Source organism: Oncorhynchus kisutch, linkage group LG9 (assembly GCF_002021735.2).
Source record: "Oncorhynchus kisutch isolate 150728-3 linkage group LG9, Okis_V2, whole genome shotgun sequence".
In the NCBI taxonomy this organism is placed as follows: domain Eukaryota; kingdom Metazoa; phylum Chordata; class Actinopteri; order Salmoniformes; family Salmonidae; genus Oncorhynchus; species Oncorhynchus kisutch.
Genome location: NC_034182.2, coordinates 12,391,964 through 12,419,383, shown reverse-complemented (window position 1 = coordinate 12,419,383; position 27,420 = coordinate 12,391,964). Strand labels below are relative to the sequence as shown.

Here is a 27,420-nt window from a genome sequence, read left to right as displayed (position 1 = left end):
AGGTGGAAGTTGAAACTGGAGCAGCAGCATGGCCAGGTAGACTGGGGACAGCAAGTGGTACTTGCTGTCCCCAGTCTACCTATGTGGTACTATTCCATTTATCCATTCCAGCCATTATAATGAGCCCGTCCTCCTATAGCTCCTCCCACCAGCCTCCACTGCATTTCATATGGTATGTACTAATTTGTGGATGTCAATCATCCCTTTCGTATAATATGTTATGAATTTCAATTCATATATGTTACGAATTGCAATTTTGTACAACATGTTACGAATTGCAATTCATACAATGTGTTACGAATTTCCAAAACGTATGATATGTTAAGAATTCCTATTTGTTTTTAGCTAACGTTAGCTAAGGGGTTATTGCTAACGTTAGGTAGGGGACTAATGTTAGCTAGGCTAGGGGTTAGGAGTTAGGTTAAAGGGTTAAGGTTAGGGGAAGGGTTAGCTAACATGCTAAGTAGTAGAAGTAGTAAGTAGTTGCAAAGTTGCTAATTAGCTAAAATGCTAAAGTTGTCCTTGATGAGATTCAAACACACAACCTTTGGGTTGCCAGATTGTCCAGTTATACACCCACCATCCCTTCGACCAACCACCCTATTGTGTAATCTTCTGTCTTATGTCGCCATATCAGACAAAACATATCATACTAATTTGAGTGTCCCGGATATAGACTAACTATATTATGTCTAGTCTATGAGACCAGGCTGGTGCCGATGCTCGACATGCGTTGTTGTAACCAATATTAACATATCATTACAATTCATAATCTGCATTGACTAATTGTAGCTATGCTATAGGACTACTTATGCAATATGAAAATATAGGCTTATCTAATAGGCTACTCGAATGTTCTAGACTAAACTTTAAACAAATAAGATTAGATTATCAAATGATGTGTTTTTAAGGGAAATTTGATTGCGGTCTTCCTGTGTATCACAAGGGAAATGTTGAAATATAGAAAGGTGTCATTATTATAATATATGCCTATCTTATCACATATAAAAGTAAAACTAGGTTGAATAAATTATTTGATCCTTAAATAAACAAGTGCATCATTGGATAGGCTACTCGTCCACTTCAACCCGCAGGTGAACAATTGCAGGTTGCGATTTTGTGGCAAGATAAATAATTTATATTTATTGAAATAAATGTATTTTTTCCCAAAATGTTGGCATTGTTGTGTTTGGCCTATTATTGAATCAACTCCAATACAGAAATTATAAATGGCCATTGTGCAACATTTCCAACAGTTCCAAATCGCCAGATTATTCTTTACATTCTGCTTTAGCGTTTTACGACTTCTCCCAAGGAATAATGCACTTTTATACACGATAAGTATCCGCAGAAGAGAACAAAACGAGCTAACGTTTCGGTTTAATTTGTGTGTCCTGGATTCTGGAAAGCCTGTGCGCGCGCTTAGTAAATGGAGCACTAAACGGCCTGAATTTGGCAACAGTGTTCCTCGATCACGGGGGGTCAACTATTCCTCTCCTACCCCCCAAAGTGCCAACGACACTGGCATTTATAAAGAAAAGTAGAAGTGCTGCACCTTTGCGCAGCGGCCGCCTTTAGCTGAAAGGTCCCCTCTGAGTGCACAAAGGCAGCTGCTGTAGGAACAGTTCAGTGCGAGAGACGAGCGCTGAGAGGCGTAATAAACAATCTCCGGCTAGCTACAGACAGGGACGCGGACTCGAAGTAGCTCCCCGGCCCAAGCCCGTAGTTTTACTCCGCGAAACCGGATTCCATCGTCAGGTTAAGACTTATACAGGTAAGAACTATTCTTAACACATTTATATTCGCCCTAAATGTCTGATCGAAGACCTGGAACGCGTTATGGAAGCGTAAAAGCCCTCGCCTTGGCTCCCCGAACGTGGTTGTTTTTGCAGAAAATGGCGTCATCCTTCTCTTGTTCTGCCTGTCCATGGAGGGGAGAGGAATTGGTTTCGGCGACTCAAACTCGCCCTTAAATAATATTTCCAGGAACTCAAATACGATCATAGTTACAACTAGATGTATTTATTCATATTTCATTGTTAAAATTAGATTTGTTGGTAAAATCTAGTCGTTATAAAGACGCGCAAAGCCGGAAGGGTCACCGGTCTGTGCGCCAAGCTGCTTCTTGGAAAAGGTGGCACAGAGCCGCAAAGCGCAGGGTTTTACATTCGTAATATCGTCCCCTCGGGAGAGTCTTTACAGAGCCAAATATCTGAGAGTGGTTTAGGGATTTCCCTCAGATGGTGATGGATGTGTTTATGTGAGTGTTGTACGTTCTCGTTGTATTTATTTTGTCTGGGTTAGCCCGTTTTTACGCCGCACTCCCCTGCCATGCTGCAATATGTAGAAGGGGCCTCTCTTTTACGGCTTGAAAGGTGCATTTTGTACTTGGCTTCTGCTTTGATCAAGTTAAGCTGGTCTTTTGTTGCTCAAAATACTGGCGTTTTGAGGCTGACAATATAACCGTGTAAAGGAGATTTTCGGGGATAATGGGGCAATGCAAATCGTGCCATGAGAACGGCAAACTGCCCTGCGCCCTGGCTCCCAGATTGCCAATGAGGACAGACTGAATCAAATGGTCTTTTGGACAATCACGTAGTTAGCACAAAACTGGGGAAGTCCAGTGCTACGCAACGATGTGCTGCTTTGCTCATATCTATGGAAGCCCATTGACACAATGTCAACAGGCCTACTATCTCAAAATTCAGCTAAGTCAAAAAAAAATGTTCATACTATCTCAAAATGTTAAGATACTAAGTCGCAATTTTGAGATGGGCCTACATAAATCAACATTTTGAGATACTAAGTTGACATTTTTTAGATAGATCTCTAGGCCTATATAGGATATGCCCCCCCCCCCCCAAAAAAGTTGTATTGTCACATACACTGGATAGGTGAGTGAAATGTGTTGTTTTACAGGGTCAGCCATAGTAGTACAGCACCCCTGGAGCTCAAGGGCACATCGATTTTTCACCTTGTCGGCTTGGGTATTCAAACCAGCAACCTTTCAGTTACTGGTACAATGCTCTAACCACTAGGCAATGTGCTGCCCCAGAGTGAGGAGCACAGAGTTTCTCCTGATCTGGTAGGCAAACCTAACTAGGTAAAACTCCAGTCCAAGTTGTAGGGTAGGACATAGTAATAAATCAAATATAAAATAGTTTTATATGGGCTATGATGGGACCAGATTTGTTTCTAATCTGGTCATAGGTTGTATTTGTTTTTTACTCAGGGCCCTAGGGAGGACGAAACCATTGAAACCCTGTCAAAGTGCAGCAACCTTGTACTTGTTCATATTCATTATATATTTTTAAATAAACTAATGGGAAGTCCTTTACACAGGCAAAGAGACAACAATTGCAATTGGACAATAAAACTAACAGGGCTGAGCTTGCTTTATTCAGGGTTGCATCATGTAAGGCCTTTGCATTTGTAATTGAAGAGTTAATCAAACAGTATGTCATCACTATTGTGTTGATTGATTCATTCCAATCAATAATTTTGAATAAAAAATGTCTAGGTAGCCTAACCAGCCAAAGTTTGAATATAAACCACATTTGTGCTGTAGTGGTGGTTGTTAGCTGTACCCACTGGGCACAGACGTCATTTCAACGTCTATTCCATGTTGATTCCACGTAATTTCACTCGAATTACGTGGAAACAATGTTTATTCAACCATTGTGTGCCCAGTGGGTAGGCTACCGTTGATCAGACTGAAGCACCAATGAATTGTACACGAATTGACAAATCATGAGGCAAATCAGTCTAAACAACAGTAGGCTACTTTGTCCCATGTTTTCAATGTTTTTGGTTCAATATTTTGTATTAAACCAAATCAAAAGTGGTGAGGCAAATACCAGCTGACCATTCCTTTGCTGGTGGCCCTTCTGTGCTGATTTCTGCAAAGTGGATAGATGGAAATCGCCACACAATGCTACAAATGAAGAAACATGTCCCATATAAACTCCTTTTCAGGACCCTGTCTTTCAAAGCTAATTTGTAAAAATCCAAATAACTTCACAGATCTTCATTGTAAAGGGTTTTAACACTGTTTCCCATGTCTGTTTAATGAACCATAAACAATTAATGAACATGCACCTGTGGAACTGTCGTTAAGACACTAACAACTTACAGACGGTAGGCAATTAAAGTCACAGTTATGAAAACTTAGGACACTAAAGAGGCCTTTCTACTGACCCTGAAAAACACCAAAAGAAAGATTCCCAGGGTCGCTAATCATCTGCGTGAACGTGCCTGAGGCATGAGGGCTGCAGATGTGGCCAGGGCAATAAATTGTCATGTCCGTACTGTGAGACGCCTAAGACAGCGCTACAGGGAGACAGGATGGACAGCTGATTGTCCTCGCAGTGGCAGACCATGTGTAACAACACCTGCACAGGATCGGTACATCCGAACATCACACCTGCAGGACAGGTACAGGATGGCAACAACAACTGCCGAGTTACACCAGGAACGAACAATCCCTCCATCAGTGCTCAGACTGTCCGCAATAGGCTGAGAGAGGTTGGACTGAGGGCCTGCAGGTCCTCACCAGACATCACCGGCAACAACGTCGCCTATGGGCACAAACCCACCGTCGCTGGACAAAACAAGACTAGCAAAAAGTGCTCTTCGCTGACAAGTTGTGGTTTTGTCTCACCAGGGGTGATGGTCAGATTTGCGTTTATCGTCGGAAGGAATGAGCATTACACCGAGGCCTGTACTCTGGAGCGGGATCGATTTGGAGGTGGAGGGTCCGTCATGGTCTGGGGCAGTGTGTCACAGCATCATCGGACTGAGCTTGTTGTCATTGCAGGCAATCTCAACGCTGGCGTTACAGGGAAGACATCCTCCTCCCTCATGTGGTACCCTTCCTGGAGGCTCATCCTGACATGACCCTCCAGCATGACAATGCTACCAGCCATACTGCTCGTTCTGTGCATGATTTCCTGCAAGACAGGAATGTCAGTGTTCTTCTATGGCCAACGAAGAGCCCGGATCTCAATCCCATTGAGCACGTCTGGGACCTGTTGGATCAGAGGGTGAGGGCTAGGGCCATTCCCCTCAGAAATGCCCGGGAACTTGCAGGTGCCTTGGTGGAAGAGTGGGGTATCATCTCACAACAAGAACTGGCAAATCTGGTGCAGTCCATGAGGAGATGCACTGCAGTTCTTAATGCAGCTGGTGGCCACACCAGATAATGACTGTTACTTTTGATTTGGCCCTCCCCCCTTTGTTCAGGGACACATTATTCAATTTCAGTTAGTCACATGTCTGTGGAACTTGTTCAGTTTATGTCTCAGTTGTTGAATCTTATGTTCATACAAATATTTACACATGATAAGTTTGCTGAAAATGAACGCAGTTGACAGTGAGAGGACGTTTCTTTATGATCTACTATATCAAAATGTTGATGTAGGTAGGTCTATCTTTACATTTTTAGGTAGTAGACGTTTAAAAAATGTTTGTTGGCTTGAATAGTTTTCCATATGTATCGACAGCTGCTGAAACCACCTGTGTTTCACCACAATATTTTTGGGTGAACCTTTTGTAAATACTTGGGGACTTGGAGAAAAGAGCACACAATACAGTATTCATGCAGCCCTTTATCCGGGCGCCCGTATGGTCTATGTATGAATGCAGTCCCAAGTTCCACTCGCTGGCTGCCCTGCCCTCCTCTATCGTCAGCTGCATGCGTCCTAGCAGAACGTAGCCAAGTGCTGGCTACCATTGATCCATGTTTAGCGAAGTCACTATAAGTCGCTGTGTCATTTCGCGTATTGTGTTGATTGGGCCATCACATTCAAAACCTAACCATTTCCACACTGGCTACTGCACCCGTTCTCTCTCGTTGCACAATTTATTAAGTTGGGCTGGCGAGTTATGTAACGAATCCTAACATAATATGCTGGCTAGTGGCTACTGGCATCGCCACATCTCCCTGCACGGAGGGGAATGTTATAGTTTTAAATGCGGGGTGAATAGTCATCCAGCCACATTGAATTAGATCTGTCAAATTTGCAAATCACCAGTGGCATTTGCGTCACAGCCCGCGGCCCTCGCACGCCCATGGGATATGGAGTTGCTAATGGAGACTGCTACCCGTTGAAAGATAACTGTACACCCAAACGCTAACAATCAATGCGCACTCGCTAGTGGAGACGAGTTGGAGATGTTATGGAACAGTGTAGGCATCGTATTATGGTATTTTCTTTCACGGATTCGCAACATCTCTTCCTCATTGCGTGGAATGCGTAAGGGGATGGTGGCTGGCTGGCTCACATGGACTTTTGCTAATCAGTGAGAGCAGTTCACTTCGTCCTTCATGTTTGACAAGACACATTGTGGCCATTGTGGAGTCTCTGGTGTCGATATCTCGCGACTTCTCAAAATATGGATATATTTTTTCCACTGTATGGTAAACGTACATTTTGTTCGACCGTAAAGCTCTTACGAATAGCGCACACAATAAATACTCGATAATGAATCATAAAAATAAAGCATCCTTTCAGAGTAAAGCGGGGGAAACGCTGAACCATTTCTGGTTTCATCCCGAGTGGGGTGTATTACCCAACTGAACGTTTGGTTTTGTTATTGCGCCCCGTTGGGCACTGCGCATGTTAGTTACACTTGTCTAGGGTAATTTTCTGCTTTCAAACAAGAAGTAGTATTTCATTTTTTTTCTCATTGACAAATGAAAATCATCTGAATGCATTTTAATTTGACAGTGTTTAGCTTGTGGAGATGAGGGATATATTTAGGTTATGTTGGGTTATGATTGGAAAGTATAGGCCTAAACAGTGCCCACTTTAGAAACGGATTTCTAGCCCATTTTAAGGAGACTAGCCGATGGCAAAAGAAAGCATATAATGCTATTGTTATGTATATTTTTGGTCTAATTCTTCTTCAGATGAATTAAAATGACCAGGAGAGGGTTGCATAACTGAATGTAAAACATACAAGCCCAGCCTATTGTTATTGTTAGACAGGTTTTAGATTGATAAAGTTGAAATGTCACTCACTATAAGGGCAGACTTGCATTATGGTGAGCTGGTGGTCTGTCTAGTCTAGTGGGTGTGTTTATGGGGGCAGCAGCCCGTCTCCATGTGAGGTTATGGTGTGCTGGTGGTCTGTCTAGTCTAGTGGGTGTGTTTATGGGGGCAGCAGCCCGTCTCCATGTGAGGTTATGGTGTGCTGGTGGTCTGTCTAGTCTAGTGGGTGTGTTTATGGGGGCAGCAGCCAGTCTCCATGTGAGGTTATGGTGTGCTGGTGGTCTGTCTAGTCTGGAGGGTGTGTTTATGGGGGCAGCAGCCAGTCTCCATGTGAGGTTATGGTGTGCTGGTGGTCTGTCTAGTCTACAGGGTGTGTTTATGGGGGCAGCAGCCAGTCTCCATGTGAGGTTATGGTGTCTCACACGGGTTACAACGTGAACAGAAGCATCCCGTCTTTATTCCAGCACTTATAAACTCATCCCTTTACACACAGAAATAATTGCTGTGAACTTTTCCGTCATTTCTTCATTCAATTATTTTCACTTCCTACTGCCTAGCAGGAGTCTTGTGCAGGTGTGAGTTCAGTACTTTGACAGCAGTGTACATTTTTAGTAAGCAATGTTAAAGGGGCAATCTGCAGTTCAAATAATGACAAATCAACGACCCCCGCCACTGATTTGGTAAATAGCTTAGGGATGGGGGTGGAGAAATGTAACCACTCTTAAAATCACAAACAGAGCTATGGGTGCAAGGATTGACCATCCATGAGAACATCATTTAAAAAAGTTTTAAACATGTTTTGAGGCAATACAGTGTTTGTCTACAAATCATTGTTTACTAGCAAAGGAGTAAAACAAGCTTATATTTTGGGTTCTGATGGGGTAAGACAATTTGGCTAACTTATGCGACATTTATGAGTTATATTCTTCAAGAATCAATGGGACGGTTGTATGTCATGAATTTAAAAGTTTAAAAAACAAATAAAAATTGATGTAGCAATCACAGATTTACCCTTTAAATGACTCTCTTGTGAGTTTGTTCCGGTAGCAGTGTATGTCTCCACAGGCCCACTGATAAATACTCATATTACCTGAGTGGGAACAACTACTTCTGTCTCTGTCTCCATGGAAACACTTGAACTGTGTTACCAAGTCTTCATCATCAGGTCCCCTCTCTGATGATAGCTGCACGTTTTCTGATTGAGCCTCACAACATGCACTCAGAGAGTATTACCACTGAACTCTTCATTGGACGTGCTCTTTTATTTCTCCCCGCTCTGAAACGGCGATGACCACCTTCCTCCCTATTGAACTAGGCTAGGTTTGGAAGATGGTTTGATCTTGTCTGTGCAAATTGAGGACAGGTACAGCGACTTCACCAAAACATTTGCAAAGTGCCTTACAGTAACCTAAAGTGAGTCAGCAAAGCACTACCACAGTGACCAGGGGAAAACTACCTGGAAGGAAGAAACTTTGAGAGGAGCCAGACTCACGACAGGGGGGTTTGACTCTTCAGGCTGTAGTGCTAGAATAAAATAGTTACTGTGGCATCTTCTTTGAGGACTTCCAAAGCATGGACTTTGTCACCATCTGGTGACCAATACGTGGTACAGTCAGAGACGGTACCGTAAATCAACTTCACAGTGCATTGAACGTACAGTATATTGTGTGGGTGGGTATATGGGTTGGGCAGTCTCTGATAGAGGCACACACATACTCTTTTCTTTGGATAATGAACTCAGAAAAAAAAGAAATGTCCTCTCACTGTCGACTGCGTTTATTTTCAGAAAACTTAACGCGTGTAAATATTTGTATGAACACAACAAGATTCAACATCTGAGATATAAACTGAACAAGTTTCACAGACATGTAACAGAAATGGAAAATGTGTCCCTGAATAAAGGGGGGGGATCAAAATCAAAAGTAACAGTCAGTATCTGGTGTGGCCACCAGCTGCATTAAGAACTGCAGTGCATCTCCTAATGGACTGCACCAGATTTACCAGTTCTTGCTGTGAGATGTTACCCCACTCTTCCACCAAGGTACCTGCAAGTTCCGGGCATTTCTGAGGGGAATGGCCCTAGCCCTCACCCTCTGATCCAACAGGTCCCAGACGTGCTCAATGGGATTGAGATCCGGGCTCTTCGCTGGCCATGGCAGAACACTGACATTCCTGTCTTGCAGGAAATCACTCACAGAACAAGCAGTATGGGTGGTGGCATTGTCATGCTGGAGGGTCATGTCAGGATGAGCCTGCAGGAAGGGTACCACATGAGGGAGGAGGATGTCTTCCCTGTAACCCACTGCGTTGAGATTGCCTGCAATGACAACAAGCTCAGTTCGATGATGCTGTGACACCGCCCCAGACCATGACGGCCCCTCCACCCCCAAATCGATCCGGCTCCAGAGTACAGGCCTCTGTGTAACGCTCATTCCTTTGACGATAAACGTGAATCCGACCATCACCCTTGGTCAGACAAAACCGCGACTTTGCCAGTCCTGTTTTGTCCAGTGGCGGTGGGTTTGTCTAGTGAAGACCTGCCTTACAACAGGCCTACAAGCCCTCAGTCCAGCCTCTCTCAGCCTATTACAGACAGTATGAGCACTGATGGAGGGATTGTGCGTTCCTGGTGTAACTCTGGCAGTTGTTGTTGCCATCCTGTACCTGTCCCGCAGGTGTGATGTTCGGATGTACCGATCCTGTGCAGGTGTTGTTACACGTGGTCTGCCACTGCAAGGACGATCAGCTGTCCACCCTGTCTCCCCGTAGCGCTGTCTTAGGCGTCTCACGGTACGGACATTGCAATTTATTGCCCTGGTCACATCTGCAGTCCTCATGCCAAAGGCACGTTCAGGAACATGAGCAGGGACCCTGGGCATCTTTCTTTTGGTGTTTTTCAGAGTCCGTAGAAAGGCTTCTTTAGTGTCCTAGGTTTCCATAACTGTGACCTTAATTGCCTACCGTCTGTAACCTGTTAGTGTCTTAACGACAGTTCCACAGGTGCATGTTCATTAATTGTTTATGGTTCATTGAACAAGTATGGGAAACAGTGTTTAAACCCTTTACAATGAAGATTTTTATTATTTATCCTTGAAAGACAGGGTCCTGAAAAGGGGACGTTTCTTTTTTTGCTGAGTTTACATGAAGACTTGGAAGTGTGCTGACAGTCAGGCAGGTGTCTCCTCAGGCAGGTCTCTCCTCAGACTTACAGTGTCTTCAGGAAGTATTCCACACCCCCCCTTTACTTTTTCCTTCACTTTGTTGTTACGAAGTGGGATTAACATGGATTTAATTGTCATTTGTTTTGGTCAACGGTCTACACAAAATACTCATGTCAAAGTGGTCGAAAAATTCAAACATTTATTAAAAATGAATACAAAAATGAAACACTAATATAACATTAATAGATAAGTATTCAACCCCCTGAGTCAATATATGTTATAAACAGTCTTTTGGGGTCTCTAAGAGCTTTGCACAGCTGAATTGTATAATATTTTCCCATTTGACTACTTCTTTAAATTATTCAAGCTCTATCAAGTTAGTTGTTGATCATTGCTAGACCACCATTGTCAAGTCTTGGCATAGATTTTCAAGTTGATGTAACGATATTCGTAGGTGGAAGAAGGTGAAGAGGACCAAGGTGCTGCGTGGTACGTGTTCATGATAAATTTAATAAAGAAACTGGAACAAACAAACCAGTTCTGCCTGGTGCAAAGACAGAAAACAACTACCCACAACTCAAGGGTGAAACCAGGCTGCCTAAGTATGGTTCTCAATCAGAGACAACGATTGACAGCTGCCTCTGATTGGGGACCATACCAGGCCAAACACATAGAAATACAAACATAGAACAAAACATAGAATGCTCACGCCCTGACCAACCTAAAATAGAGACATAAAAAAAGGAACTAAGGTCAGGGCGTGACAGTTGATTTGAATTGAAAACTGTAACTAAGCCACTCGTGAGCATCTTGGTAAGCAACTCTGGTGTAGATTTGGCCTGTTTTAGATTATTGCCCTTCTGAAAGGTTCATTTGTCTCCCTGTGTCTGGTGGAAAGCAGACCGAAGCAGATTTTCCTCTAGGATTTTTCCCGTGCCTAGCTGTATTCCGTTTCTTTTTAACCTAGTCTTTGCCAATGACAAGCATACCATAACATGATGCAGCCACCACCATGCTTGAAAATATGAAGAGTGGTACTCAGTGATGTGGTGTGTTGGATTTCCCCCAAACATAACGCTTAACAATAAGTTAATTTCATTGCCACATTTTTTGCAGTATTACTTTAGTGCCTTGATGCAAATAGGATACAGGTTTTGGAATATTTGTATTCTGTACAGGCTTCCTTGTTTTCACTCTGTCATTTAGGTTGGTATTGTGGAGTAACTACAATGTTGTTGATCCATCCTCAGTTCTCTCAAATCACAACCATTAAACTGTTTTAAAATCACCATCAGCCTCATGGTGAAATCCTCTCAGGCAACTGAGTTAGGAAGGATGCCTTTATCTTTGGGACAGTGCACATTAATCAACATTTCAGTAAAAGTGACGGTTTTAGCCAACCGGCTAATTTTCAACCGCAGTCCCTGGGCAGGTTATTAAAAACAATTACAATATAGACAATAGCAACATAGAACAAGCAAGACATAGCATACAGACAGAGCAACATAGGACAAGCAAGACGTAGCATACAGACAGAGCAGCATAAAACAAAAAGCAGCAAGACAAAATTCATAAAAGCAACAAAGTGTTTCCACACCTCACAAGCTACAGACAACAGACAACATGGAGTGGCAACACACAGCTAGGGACCATGTTCACAAATCTGATTGACCTTTAGCCATGTCTTCAAGCATTTTGTGAAAGTGTGATATGTGGTGCAGTTATGTGTGTCTGATGGCAGTGTATTCCAGACATGGGAAGCTCTCACAGAGAATGCAGATTTACTAAAGGTGCTTTTCCTTAGGGGAACTATTCAGTCACCTCTCATGGCAGACCTTGTGGATCTGCTGCCATATGTCTGGGTTTTCTGTTTAACAAAAATATTGAGTGGAGGGGGAGCCAGGCCATTGAGGATCTTGAATACAAGACATGCGTCGGTGTATTGCACAAGATTTTCCCAACTCAAGAGCTCATGCTTTCTAAGGATGTGACAATGATGATGGCTATTGGGCTTCCTATCAAGCACTTTGAGAGCCTGTTTGTAGACAGACTGAATAGGTTTTAATGTTGTACAGCAAGCTTGGCCCAACTAGTCAAGCAGTATGTTAAGTGGGGGAGTATCATAGATTTGAAGTACAGTTTTGCTACCTCTGTAGTCAAACAATTTCGTATAAATCGGAAATTAGCTAGGTTGAATTTGGTTATTTGAATTACCTTTTTCACATGCTTATTAAAAGAGAGGTTGGAATGAAGTATGATGATCAGTCTTTGTAGTGACTGGGTGTATTTATACAGTGCCCTGCAAAAGTATTCACCCCCCCTTGGTATTTTTGCTATTTTGTTGCATTACAACCTGTAATTTAAATAGATTTTTATTTACATTTCATGTAATGGACATACACAAAATATTCAAAATTGGTGAAGCGAAGAAAAAAAAAGAAAAAACTGGTTTTAAAACATTCAAAACGGAAAAATGGTGTGTGCATATGTATTTGCCCACTGTGCTATGAAGCCCCTAAATAAGATCTGGTGCACCCAATTACCTCCAGAAGTCACATAATTAGTTTGATTTCACACAGGTGGACTTTATTTAAGTGTCACATGATCTCAGTATATATACACCTGTTCTGAAAGGCCCCAGAGTCTGCAACACACGAAGCAAGGGGCACCACCAAGCAAGCGGCACCATGAAGACCAAGGAGCTCTTCAAACAGGCCAGGAACAAAGTTGTGGAGAAGTACAGATCAGGGTTGAGTTATAAACAAAATATCACAAAATATCACAAGCACCATTAAATCCTTATAAAAGATGGAAAGATTATGGCACCAGAACAAACCTGCCAAGAGAGGGCCGCCCACAAATACTCACGGACCAGGCAAAGAGGGCATTAATCAGAGAGGTAACAAAGAGACCAAAGATAACCCTGAAGGGGAGCTGCAAAGCTCCACAGCGGAGATTGGAGTATCTGTCCATAGGACCACTTTTAGCCGTACACTCCACAGAGCTGGGCTTTACGGATGAGTGGCCAGAAAAAAAGCCATTGCTTAAAGAAAAAAATAAGCAAACACATTTGGTGTTCGACAAAAGGCATGTGGGAGACTCCCCAAACACATGGAAGAACGTACTTTGGTCAGATTGAGCTTTTTGGCCATCTAGGAAAACGCTATGTCTGGCGCAAACCCAACACCTCGCATCACCCTGAGAACACCATCACCACAGTGAAACATGTGGTGTATTTCATCGGCAGGGACTGGGAAACTGGTCAGAATTGAAGGAATGATGGATGGTGCTAAACACAGGGAAATTCTTGAGGGGAAACCTGTTTCAGTCTTCCAGAGATTTGAGACTGGGAGGAAGGTTCACCTTCCAGCAGGACAATGACCCTAAGCATACTGCTAAAGTAACACTCGAGTGGTTTAAGGAGAAACATTGAAATGTATTGGATTGGCCTAGTCAAAGCCCAGACCTCAATCCAATTGAGAATCTGTGGTATGGCTTAAAGATTGCTGTACACCAGCGGAACCCATCCAACTTGAAGGAGCTGGAGCAGTTTTGCCTTGAAGAATGGGCAAAAATCCCAGTGGCTAGATGTGCCAAGCGTATAGAGACATACCCCAAGAGACTTGCAGCTGTTATTGCTGCAAATGTGGCTCTACAAAGTATTGACTTTGGGGGGTGAATAGTTATGCACGCTCAAGTTTAGAGTTTTTTTGTCTTATTTCTTGTCTGGTTCACAAGAAAAAATATTTTGCATCTTCAAAGTGGTAGGCATGTTGTTTAAATCAAATGATACAACCCCCCCCCCCCCCCCCCAAAATGTATTTTAATTCCAGGTTGTAAGGCAACAAAATAGGAAAAATGCCAAGGGGGGTGAATACTTTCGCAAGCCACTGTATACCATTCAAAGCCTAATTGAATAATTTCACTATATTCAGCATCTGTTTATTTTGACACATCTAGCAATCGGTGCCCTTCTTTGCGAGGCATTGGAAAACCTCCCTGGTCTTTGTGGTTAAATCTGTGCTTGAAATTCAATGCTCCATCGAGGGACCGAACAATTATCTGTAAAGGATGAGGTAGTCATTTAAAAATCATGTTAACCACTATTATTGAACACAGAATGAGTCCATGCAACTTATTATGTGACTTGTTGAGCACATTTTGACTTCTGAACATATTTAGAGTTGCCATGACAAAGGGGTTGAATACTTACTGACTCAAGACATTTCAGCTTTTCATTTTTTAATGAATTTGTAAACATTTCTAAAAACAAATCAGTGACACAATTTAAATTGTCTCAATTCAAAATTCAGGCTGTAACACAACAAAAAGGGGAGCCAATACTTTCTGAAGGCACTGTACATACAGAAAGCCAATCTCTCACTGGACCATCAAGAGACTGATTGGTACAGTAAAACCCCATTTCTTATTTCCTCTGAGGTCGTCAGAGACCATCCTCATTAGTTTGGTCAGGTGTATGTCTGTGGTTAGGGTAGGAGGAGCCATGGCTCAGTCATCCCCCCCCCCCTCTCCGAGGGAGGGAGGGAGGGAGAGAGAGAGAAGAGTCCCTTATCTCCGACAGCCTAATGTGAGAGCGAGAGAAAAAGTGTCTTAGCTGGGTGTGCTGGGAAGCATCTCCATCACCCTGGAGAGAGAAACCGAGAGACAGACAGGCGAGAGTCTTACCCCGCCAGTAGTGTAACCACCACCCACCCTTATCAGACCCAGCCAAACAATGCCACACCACCCACCCTTATCAGACCCAGCCAAACAATGCCACACGACACAGCAGGTGTCTAGATCAGCAACAGCACCGCTGATCAAATAGTGCTTGGCATAATGAGTCATTAGGTATCTTTTACTCAGACCAATTATGCAGCTATAGAAGCAGTTCCGTAGTGCCATATACAGTATTTCTGTGTCTCTCCTATATAAGTATGGTTCTCCAATAACACTTGCTGGTGTAACATAGGCTAGTCATAGAGTGTCTGTAGATGTACAGGTAACCGCCAAAATAAAGGAAACACCAACATAAAGTGTCTTATTAGGGCGTTGGGCCGCCAGAACAGCTTTAATACGCATTGGCATAGATTCTATAAATGTCTGGATCTTTATTGGAAGGATGCGATGCCGGTGTTACACATATACTTTGTATCCCTCATTTACTTAAGTGTTTCCTTTATTTTGGCAGTTACGTGTGCCTCTTTTCCCAACTCCGCACCCCATACCCTCTGTCTCAGTGTTTCCCTGACCATCGTATAGCCCAGGGGTGTCTGTGAGGTTTAAAAGGTAAACCTCACCATTCTCTCTCTGTCTGTCTGTCTGTCTGTCTGTCTGTCTGTCTGTCTGTCTGTCTGTCTGTCTGTCTGTCTGTCTGTCTGTCTGTCTGTCTGTCTGTCTGTCTGTCTGTCTGTCTGTCTGTCTGTCTGTCTGTCTGTCTGTCAGAGTTCCAGCAGGATGGAGGTTGAGATGGAGGAGATCCCCCAGGACGAGCCCCAACCTGAGCCTGAGAGCCATGTTACCAGAGACCAGTGCTGCCAGACAGACGAACCACAGCCCAGCAGCCCTAACCCAATGACTGACCTTAACCCTGGCCCCGACGCAGCCCCCAGGACACCAGGTAAGACTGCCCGCTTGTCTACACCAACCCATCCTTAGTTTGATTGAAGTCCTTAAAACATACTGCGGATAACTAGTGAAAGGCGCTATATAGATAAAATATATATATTCATTCCTTGTTGGTCAGTCTGTCCTGCCTGAGGAGAGGAGAGTGGCATGACAGAGGAGAGGAGAGGTATCTGCAGAAAGAATGAGGTGTCAGCTATGACATGACACCGTGACTTTGAAGAAATCTCTTTTGGTTAGTGAACTACAGTAAATGAAGTGGATTTGTACTACACATAATTATGCATAACAATTTTGTTCTCTTCATGGTGATGTATCCTAGTTACACACAGGTATACACTTTTCATAGATACTATTAAATGTATGTAGTTCTCTCCTTGAGCTGTTCTCGTCTAATGATGTTCTGTATTATGTCATTCTGTATTATGTTTCATGTTTTGTGTTGGACCCCAGGAAGAGTAGCTGCTGCTTTTGCAACAGCTAATGGGGATCCTAATAAAATAACAAATAACAAATTATTTTAATGAGCTCCGCCCCAAACAAGATCAAATTAGGTTGGACCGGACCAAATATGAAACAATAGACATCTATCTTTCACAAGTTTGGACATCAAAGTACAACACAGTAGAGTACAGTAAACTTCAGTAGAGTATCGTACAGTACAGTACAATAGAGTTCAGTACCGTATAGTACAGCACAGTATATTAGTGTGCTCAACTCTAGTGTGGTCTACTGTGTACTGTACTGAATTCTAATCTACTGTACAGGACTGTGCTCTCCTAACTTGTGAAACATGGGCCGAATTGGGCCGAATCAAGGCCGGTCGGGACCGGACCAAAAATCAATGGACGTTGAAATTAAAGCCAGTCCGGAACGTATCAAACAATGACGTCTGTGCACACTGAAATCAAGCCCAGGGCGAACTGACCAAATGTCAACTACTTTTCAATGTCTTTGGACATCCGGATGCTGGTTACAGTAAACGGACAGAAAGGGGCTCGTGGGTAGGGGTCTCGGAGAGATTACAGTAATTGGACAGAAAGGGGCTCGTGGGTAGGGGTCTCGGAGAGATTACAGTAAATGGACAGAAAGGGGCTCGTGGGTAGGGTTCTCGGAGAGATTACAGTAAATGGACAGAAAGGGGCTCGTGGGTAGGGATCTCGGAGAGATTACAGTAAATGGACAGAAAGGGGCTCATGGGTAGGGGTCTCGGAGAGATTACAGTAAATGGACAGAAAGGGGCTCGTGGGTAGGGGTCTCGGAGAGTATACAGTAAATGGACAGAAAGGGGCTCGTGGGTAGGGGTCTCGGAGAGATTACAGTAAATGGACAGAAAGGGGCTCATGGGTAGGGGTCTCGGAGAGATTACAGTAAATGGACAGAAAGGGGCTCGTGGGTAGGGATCTCGGAGAGATTACAGTAAATGGACAGAAAGGGGCTCGTGGGTAGGGGTCTCGGAGAGATTACAGTAAATGGACAGAAAGGGGCTCGTGGGTAGGTGTCTCGGAGAGATTACAGTAAATGGACAGAAAGGGGCTCGTGGGTAGGGATCTCGGAGAGATTACAGTAAATGGACAGAAAGGGGCTCATGGGTAGGGGTCTCGGAGAGATTACAGTAAATGGACAGAAAGGGGCTCGTGGGTAGGGGTCTCGGAGAGTATACAGTAAATGGACAGAAAGGGGCTCGTGGGTAGGGGTCTCGGAGAGATTACAGTAAATGGACAGAAAGGGGCTCATGGGTAGGGGTCTCGGAGAGATTACAGTAAATGGACAGAAAGGGGCTCGTGGGTAGGGATCTCGGAGAGATTACAGTAAATGGACAGAAAGGGGCTCGTGGGTAGGGGTCTCGGAGAGATTACAGTAAATGGACAGAAAGGGGCTCGTGGGTAGGTGTCTCGGAGAGATTACAGTAAATGGACAGAAAGGGGCTCGTGGGTAGGTGTCTCGGAGAGATGACATTAATGAGAGAGAGACCAGAATGTTTTCACACTTGCTTGACCACCAGACGACAGAAAGAGAAAGAAAACCAGTATGCCAGTGGAAGGGAGGACCGTAAGCAGGTGACCCAACTGTAGTTTGCGACTTCGATGATTTCCCATTGTAGCCAATTAAATTGCAGTAATTCCGTACCAGATTTTTCAGAAATTATGTAAACAGTTTTAATCACTTAATAATTCAGAAACAAAATAGATATCAGTAAAAACACTAGAACTAATTGATAGGTCTACCTTTACTTGTTACTTCCGTGAGCTTTCATCATCCTCCCTCATGAGGGAGAGAAATGTGAAAATATCTTAAAAGATATGTGGTGTTTTGGTAACAGAATGTCAAGGTACAAGGCAAAACTAAATATAAATGTTGGACTTTACTTCGACGTTGTTGCGTTTTGATGCATTTCTAATAGACTTGGACTTTTTCTGGTAGATGTTTTCTTGGACTCCCCCCTTTTCCATCTGTTTGATCATAAATCAAAGCCTTTCTTACTCATAATGTTTAGGAGAGAAAATGGTTGGGGGGGGGTGACGTAGGCCTTGATATCTCAAAAAGATTCTCTCAAGCTTTTATTTGACACCCAATTTGACATGCTCCTATGGACTTCACATGTTGTTGCCCATGGCTCATTTTACGTGGAAATGCCCTGAAGCAATATGGCTGACGCCTGTCCAGATCTTTCACGCCAGTGCAGAGGAAGAGGAAAAGAAGACACGCTGGACTAGTGAAATGCAGCCGGAGACAGAGGGAAACCTCAGTCAAGGGGCCCAATCCCAAATGGCCCCCTGTGGAGATCTGAGAGGATTTGACAGGTGTAAGCAATATGGTAATATCTCCCACCTTGCCCTCTGATAGGCTAGTTGGACGTTTTACCATTTTGCTTAGGGGTCCGTTTTGGATTTGACCATACTCTCTAAATATAGGCCCCAATAACTGGAGGGAAGATGTGAAATATCTGTTTAATCAGCTTTGTCTATTGCATAAAACTGTCCCACGCACATTTCCTGTTTGTCCGGCTCTAGCAGGGTGGAAGGGGTGAACTGGGGTGTATTCATTACGGAAACCGTAAAGAACCAAACGGATGCATACAGAGCAAACGGAACGAAACGAGGAGGGACCTGCCTGAATTATTCCAATAGAAACTCTCGTTTGGAGCAAACGGTTTCTGTTGCAAAACATTTTGCAACAGAAAGGGCCTAATGATTACTCTCCTGTGTTTGGTGCTGGCTGTGTCGGCGCGCTTGATTGGTCACCATCTGACCACAGGCTGTAGGGGGGGTCGGATTAAACCAGCACACCCTGAGGGGCGGGGGAGGGGCCTACACGCACACACACTGTGACTCTCATTGACTCACACGTTGCTCACACCACAGTCATTGTATAGGGGCTGCCACCACTTCTATTCTTATATGCCCAGGCTCTGGCAGCAAACCCATTCCAGTCACTTCCTATAGGAAATAGCCACTCTCTCCACACACACACACACACACACACACACACACACTCCATGGCTGAGGGCAGAGTTGAAGTGTTGTATTGAAGTGTGTGACCTCTGCAGGGTACTGCGTGGAGCCAGGTGACCCTCCTCTGTTGCAGCTGCAGCTCCAGACCTCCAAGTCTGGCATCCAGCAGATCATAGAGGTCTTCCGTTCAGGTAACATCTAGTCTTGCTACTCAAACAGCACGGAGGTCTTTTTAATTAGGAATCCCGACGTAGTCATACATTTTGTTGTGAAACACGATTTCAAGTGCAACGCTTCGACTGTTTCAATGTTTGCCGGTCTGAATAAAAGTGACGATCGCTCCTCCACCAAACCAAATCTATTTAATTACACCTATCATATTCCTTCCGATCTGCAAACAACAAAGGGTTATAGGCTCTAGGAGTTGATAATCGATCAGTCCTATTTGTCCTGTCTGTATCAGCCAGTGATCACTAACACTGCCCCCTGGTGTTGTCTATGTGTAGGTACTGCCCAGCTAAAGCACATGCTGCTGAATGAGGTGGACACCATCTTTGAGTGTAAGACATGTCGCAGCTTGTTCCGGGGCCTGCCCAACCTCATCACCCACAAAGAGTACTACTGCCTCATCAAACTGCCCAAGCCCGACGGTGCGTGGCTCTCTAAGGCTCGCTTGTTCTCTCTGTCTGTCGCTCTCCTTCTTTGTCGATGTTAGTCTCTCTCTCTACCCACTTAATGCCTATCCTTGTCTCTTTTTTTCTGTCCCCCACTCACTCACTCACTCACTCACTCACTCACTCACTCACTCACTCACGGTCTTCGTTGGTCTACACTCACTCTCTGTCTCTCCATGTCTCTGTCTCTCTGTCTCTCCATGTCTCTGTCTCTCCATGTCTTTCCATGTCTCTGTCTCACCACGTCTCTGTCTCTCCATGTCTCTGCTCTCTCTCCCCTCTCGCTCTCTCTCTACTCTAACTGAATTCTCTTTCATGCTCCAGCCTCTGTCTTTGATCCAGCCTAATTAGCCACTACTCTTCCGTTCTCTATGACTTCTGTCTATATCTGTCAATATCTAGAAAGGCAAGTCATCTAGGAAATCCTCTGTTCTCTCATCTGTGTATTGAACTAGGGATCATAAGACCATGTCTGTGAAACCACAAAGATACGTTCAATTGCTATTTAATGATATGGTTGAAACACTGTGATATGATATGATATGATGTTGCCACACTGTGCTCATTACATGTCTTATTTGGAAACCGAAGCAAAATAGTGTTTTTGTTTCTCCCTTTGGCAAGTTTGAAAACGTTCCTTCTCCCGGAAATGTTCCTTAGTGTTGTTTACGTCTCTAGGCTCAATACGCAGGATGTTGGTGTCTGATTTGAAAGGCGTTCCTTTTCTAACGCCTCTCTCTTCCTCGTCCCTGACCCCTTAGATCCAGCGGGCGATGGGGACAAGCAGAGCGGGGCCATGAAGGACCTCCTGGAGGCCATCTACCCCAGGAAGGACCGGCCGGACTACGTGATGCGCCTGGAGCCAATCCAGACCTCCAATAACGCTGTGTTCCAGTTCCTGTCCTCAGAGGAGGAGCTGGCCCACTTCCCCCGGGCTCCACACACCCCTGGAGGGACCCACACACACAGCCCTGAGCCCTGGGGGGAGCAGGGAGGGACGCCGGAGAATGGACAGACAGGAGAGGGGGAGGAGAGGAGGAGGAGTGACCAGGAGGAGGAGGAGGGAGGAGAGGAGGTGGCGCAGCCCGAGGAGGAGGGGTCTACGAGCGGGGTGGGTACATACAGGAGAAAACGCGCAAGCAGACACACGCTGGTACACACGCACTAACGCTCGCTATAATACTCTCTCACTCTGTCTCTCTCTCTCCTTAGGTGGAGGACGTTACCATCTCGTGCTGCCTGTGTGGTAAGGACTTCAACTCTCGCCGCAGCATCCGCCGCCACTGTCGCAAGATGCACCAGACCAAGCTGGAGGAGCTCCGGAAGTTCACCGAGACGCGCACCGTTCCCATCAGCCTCCTCTCCATGGTCAAAGGTCGGTCCCGCCCCTTGCACACGCCCAGCGGCAAGTCCTGCCCCGTCTGCTTCAAGTCCTTCGCCACCAAGGCCAACGTGCGGCGCCATTTTGACGAGGTGCACCGCGGCCTGCGTCGGGACACCATCACGCCGGACATAGCCACGCGCCCCGGCCAGCCGCTGTCTCTGGAGGCCACGCCGCCCCGCAAGAGCGCCAGCTCCTCCCCCGCGAGAGGTCACACCCCGAAGAGCGGAGGAGCCTCGGGGGCTACCACCCCTCAGCCGCCCAAAGCCTCCACCGCGGTGCCCCCTGCCCCTTCTCTCCTGGCATCGGCCCTGTACAACCTGGCCTCCTGCCGCTGTCTGCTCTGCAAGAGGAAGTACAGCTCCCAGGTCATGTTAAAGAGACACATGCGCATCGTCCACAAGATCTACAATCTCAAGAACGTTAGCTCCGTCTCCACGACCGCAACCACATCCACGGTGACCAACAGCAAAACAGCCACCAACACTGACAGCACCCCTAGCAACAGCACCCCTAGCAACAGCTTGAGCATGAAGGAGGAGGCGGTTGAATCCTGGGACGACCCTGACTCCAGCCCCGCCTCGTCGCCTGGCGACACGGACAGGAAGGGCGTCAACGTGGCAACCAAGTCAGGTCAAAAGATCAAAGAGGAAGAGGGTGGGAGCAGCCCCAAGACATCAACTCGTTCTACTTCCATCAACAGCACCGGTGGTACTAGTAGCGGGACTCTTGGGAGACCCCCTCAGAAGCTCTCGGTGGGGTTCGACTTCAAGCAGCTGTTCTGCAAGCTGTGCAAACGTCAGTTCAGCTCGCGCCAGAACCTCACCAAGCACATCGAGCTGCACACGGACGGGACGGACATCTTCATCAAGTTCTACCGCTGCCCGCTCTGTCGCTACGAGTCCCGCCGCAAGCGCGACGTCCTGCGCCACGTGACGGTGGTGCACAAGAAGTCGACGGGCTACCTGGCCAAGATCGTTCCCAAGCTGGAGTCGCGAGCGGTCAAGCGGCCGGCTGAGGTGGTCCTCAACTCTGCCCCCAATGCCAACAACAACAAGAGAGGAGGACCAACAGTCAAGGAGGAGGTGAACGGGTGCCACTCGGCCCCCTCTCCCCCTACGCCCCCAGTCACACGCAAACAGGAGCTCCTCAACTCCTCCTCCTACCCAGTCACACGCAAACAGGACCTCCTCTCCTCCTCCACTCCGGTCACTCGCAACCAGGAGAGACAGGAGAGGCAGCAGGAGGCCCAAACCGGGTCACCTGTCTCCCGTAAGAATGACAAACAACACCCCGACACCTCTGCCCCGACGCCGCCCCACACACGTCGCCATGACGCCCACCAGGAGAGCAGCAGCAGTAGCACAGAGGTGCGTGTCACCAAGAACTTCTCGCTCCACTCGTGTGACGTGTGCGGCCGGGCCTTCGCCAAGAAACTCTACCTGGAGTCCCATAAGAGGAGCCACCGGAACGCCACGCCACCGGTCAGCACACCGCCCAGCGGCGCCAGGGCTAAGGGGGTCAGCACTCGGTCCAAGGCAATGCTCTGGTGAGCCTCACTACAAATATGGTTGTCTTTGGTTGATATATTGTAGTAAGAAAGGGAGAGAGAGGGGAAGTGACACGTGAAATGGGGTGTTATGAGAGGGAGAGGGAGGGGGGTGACTGAGAGATTGAGCCAGGAGAGTAGGGTTGGGTGATATCACGATAGTATCGTCTATTGGCGATGATTGACAGCCTATTTGAACTTGGCCTATTTGAACTTGACTGGGCAGCACACAGCAGGGCGGCACATGAGTGACATTGCGGGTAATATCCTATTCCTGCTATAGCCTAGTTCAATATGTTGTAGAGTGGAGAATTCTACCAAAGCAGCGCAAAATGTCCAGTCAAAAAATTGTGTTTATTTCTCTCTGCCTCTGTCAGATGTATGGACCTTATGACCTAAACCTATTCATTTTATACATACACTGATTGTACAAAACATTTAGAACACCTTAATATTGAGTTCCTCATTTTTACCTCAGAACAGACTCAATTCGTCAGGGCATGGACTCCACAACGTGTCGAGTGCATTCCACAGGGATGCTGGCCCATGTCGACTCCAATGCTTCCCACAGTTGTGTCAAGTTGGCTGGATGTCCTTTGGGTGGTGGACCATTCTTGATACACACGGGAAACTGTGTGTGAAACTGAGTGTGAAAAACCCAGCACGGTTGCAGTTCTTGACACAAACTTCCATATCCTGTTCAAAGGCACTTAAATATTTTGTCTTGCCCATTCACCCTCTGAATGACACGTACACAATCCATGTCTCAAGGCTTAAACATCTACACTGATTGAAGTCGCCTGGTCAGTCTGTGATGGAAAGAGCAGGTGTTCTTAACGCGTTGTACACATTATATAACGGCTAATCCTTATCTGTCTCTATTTTCAATTTCTGGGGGCTGTTTTCCCTTCTCTCTCCATTTTGATAGGCTATGAATATTACTTATGGCTTGGCTAAGCTTTCATCTCCTAAAGTTGTTTGAATAGCCTACAAACGTAAGTAGCCGGGGTAATAATGAGGGAGAACATATATCAATAGCCGATAGAAACATTGAATGACAAGTTGAGACAAGTTGAAGCTTATTAATAAAGACATTATCCCGTGTGATGCAGAGAAATCCCTCGACGCGAAAACCAAGTGGCCACTAGTTAAAGTCATGAACCGTAGCCAATATTCTAATAGCCTAAGAAGGTTAGTTAAAGGTTAATTAAAGTTGCCGCTTTCAAAAAGAACAAGAATGAAAGTGGGAGTCTATAGGCAAAGGCTATTCTCAATCACAGTTTTATGAGCGATTGAACCAACAATATTAAGCGAGGAGGACGTGGCAATTCAAGCGAAAAACGATACCATCGTATATCACAATGTTTTATCAGTTTAGATGTCCTCAAACTTCATTCTCTGTCCGCTCACTCTGGCTAATAAAATATGGATCCTGTAGCCAGGCCCGGAAATAAGGCTGAATCCCCTCCTCCTCCAGGTTTACTCCTCTCCCTGAGCTCTGTGTGGTCTGTCTGTCTCTGCTCAGGACTAACCTCTTTAGCTGTGATTAAACTAACCCCACCACTGTGTTGTGTGTGTGTGTGTGTATGTAGCTCTATGCACAGTGTTAGTCACTGTGGGGTGTCAAGAGACCACAGAGAGGGGAAGGGCATTCTCTTTTAACACACACACATCATTGAAACCCTTTGGTCTCAGTCTGCTACGACACACACACACACACACAGGCTGATTCAGGTGTCGCTTCTCCTCCAGAGAGTCTAACTTGTTTTCCCCCCTGGACGACTTTAGGTTTCAATGAAAGGGAGCGAGTGCAGACAACTGATTAAAGTGTCTGTGTGTGTGAGAGTGTCCAGACAGACAGTTGATTAGTGTGTGTGTGTGTGTGTGTGTGTGTGTGTGTGTGTGTGTTTTGTCATCCAGGTCCAGACAGACACCTGATTAAAGTGTTAGGGTGTTTATGTCTGGGAGGAGGCTGGTCCTTGGGGTAGTGATGTTCCAGCAGAGCAGAGGAGAGAGAACAGGAACGGTGTTTAAACTGCCTCCTAATTGACTGCCGTGCGCCTTCTAACAGCTGCTGTTGTCTCTCTCTCTCTCAGATCCCCAGTCTCGTCCCACTCCCGGTTCTTGGGAGCCTCCATCCCGAGATGAGAGACTTAACGGATGAAGGAGCGCCGCTAACGATGATGAAGAAAGGAACTGGACTGGAAAACTGAAACAGAGAGAGAGAGAGAGAGAGGAAGGGGTGAAAGAAGGGGAGACTTCACATCTAAGTATTGTTGGAATTCGACACTAGAAGGAGGGATGGGATAGTAAGCCAGAGGTGTGGAGCCAGTGGACACTAAATCTGTGGAGGCACTGATGCTATCACACTGCTGTGTGTAGGTTACGATCACTGTATGTACATGTAGATATATATACACACACACACACCTGGACCTGGTCTTGACCTGAGCCTGTATAAACCTTAGGGGTCGGGAGAGAAGAGAGCAGGGTTGGGAGCGCTCTTAGCACACCATAGATATCCCATATCTGACCAGTAGAGGGTGCTCCAGTTCTGCTTTATAGGATCAGACTTTAAGGTAGGGCTCTCCAACCCTGTTCCTGGAGAGCTACCCTCCTGTCGGTTTTCACTCCAACCCCAGTGGTCTCTTACCTGATTCATCTTATCAACTAGGTAATTATTAGAATCAGGTGTGCTAGATTAGGGTTGGAGGGAACCTACAGGACGGTAGCTCTCCAGGAACAGGGTTGGAGAGACCTCCCCTGTGTAGGTTGTGAAGTTGACCCAGCCAGAGCCAGCGGTTAGTGGTTTATTTCCTCAGATCATAGTAGGCTCATAGTAAGCTATCCATCCACTGGGAAGGACTCCATATTAACTCAGTTCATCCAGATAGGCTTGAGTTTTTCTGGCATTGCAAGAGATATGGTTTGTGTGATTAACTGACAGAGAAAGATTAGTAGGTAGCTGACCAGCGATACCCTGGCACATTGAATAGATGGTGACCCATTGATTGGTGTAACGGTTTTCTTGAGTTGAAGGAGAGGAGGACCAAAATGCAGCGTGGCTATTTAGATTCATGTTTAATGAATACGAACAGTACAAAAACAATAAACGTAACGAGAAAACCTAAACAGCCTATACTGGTGCAAACTAACACAGAGACAGGAACAATCACCCACAAACACAGTGAAACCCAGGCTACCTAAGTATGATTCTCAATCAGAGACAACTAATGACACCTGCCTCTGATTGAGAACCATACTAGGCCGAAACATAGAAATACCCAAATCATAGAAAAACAAACATAGATTGCCCACCCCAACTCACGCCCTGACCATACTAAATAATGACAAAACAAAGGAAATAAAGGTCAGAACGTGACAGTATCCCCCCCAAAGGTGCGGACTCCGGCCGCAAAGCCTTAACCTATAGGGGAGGGTCTGGGTGGGCGTCTGTCCGCGGTGGCGGCTCTGGCGCGGGACGCGGAACCCACTTCACCATCGTCTTAGTCCGCCTTATTGTCCTCCTCCGTGGCCTCCTAACCACGGCGACCTTTCTAAATGACCCCACTGGACTGAGGGGCAGCTTGGGGCAGAGGGGCGGCAGCTCGGTGCAGAGGGGCGGCAGCTCGGGACAGAGGGGCAGCTCCGTACTGGCTGACGACTCTGGCAGATCCTGGCTGAATGGCTGCTCTGGCAGATCCTGGCTGAATGGCGGTTCTGGCAGATCCTGGCTGAATGGCGGTTCTGGCAGGTCCTGGCTGAATGGCGGCTCTGGCAGGTCCTGGCTGAATGGCGGCTCTGGCTGCTCCATGCAGACTGGCGGCTCTGGCTGCTCCATGCAGACTGGCGGCTCTGGCTGCTCCATGCAGACTGGCGGCTCTGGCTGCTCCATGCAGACTGGCGGCTCTGGCTGCTCCATGCAGACTGGCGGCTCTGGCTGCTCCATGCAGACTGGCGGCTCTGGCTGCTCCATGCAGACTGGCGGCTCTGGCTGCTCCATGCAGACTGGCGGCTCTGGCTGCTCCATGCAGACTGGCGGCTCCTTGCAGACTGGCAGCTCTGGCAGCTCCTTGCAGTCTGGCAGCTCCTTGCAGACTGGCAGCTCCTTGCAGACTGGCAGCTCCTTGCAGACTGGCAGCTCCTTGCAGCTCCTTGCAGACTGGCTGCTCCATGCAGACTGGCGGCTCTGGCTGCTCCATGCAGATTGGCGGCTCTGGCTGCTCCATGCAGACTGGCGGCTCTTGCAGCTCCTTGCAGACTGGCAGCTCTTGCAGCTCCTTGCAGACTGGCGGCTCTGGCAGCTCCTTGCAGACTGGCAGCTCCTTGCAGACTGGCAGCTCCTTGCAGACTGGCAGCTCCTTGCAGCTCCTTGCAGACTGGCAGCTCCTTGCAGACTGGCAGCTCCTTGCAGAATGGCAGCTCCTTGCAGACTGGAAGCTCTGGCAGCGCTGGACAGGCGGGAGACTCCGGCAGCGCTGGAGAGGAGGAAGGCTCCGGCAGCACTGGACAGGCGAGGCGCACTGTAGGCCTAATGCGTGGTGCTGGCACTGGTGGTACTGGGCCGAGGACACGCACAGGAA

At 46.3% G+C, this 27,420-nt stretch overlaps 1 protein-coding gene across 1 annotated transcript; it reads left to right on the top strand.

Annotated features, from left to right (window-relative positions):
* Positions 1 to 1,511: 1,511 nt before the first annotated feature.
* Positions 1,512 to 25,950, top strand: LOC109896319 (zinc finger protein 800-like). Its single transcript, XM_031831893.1, has 7 exons — positions 1,512 to 1,774; positions 15,599 to 15,773; positions 19,329 to 19,424; positions 19,740 to 19,883; positions 20,669 to 21,018; positions 21,120 to 22,837; positions 24,934 to 25,950. Coding segments are annotated over exons 2-7 (2,472 nt in total). The 5' UTR covers positions 1,512 to 1,774; positions 15,599 to 15,610; the 3' UTR covers positions 24,935 to 25,950.
* Positions 25,951 to 27,420: the final 1,470 nt, after the last annotated feature.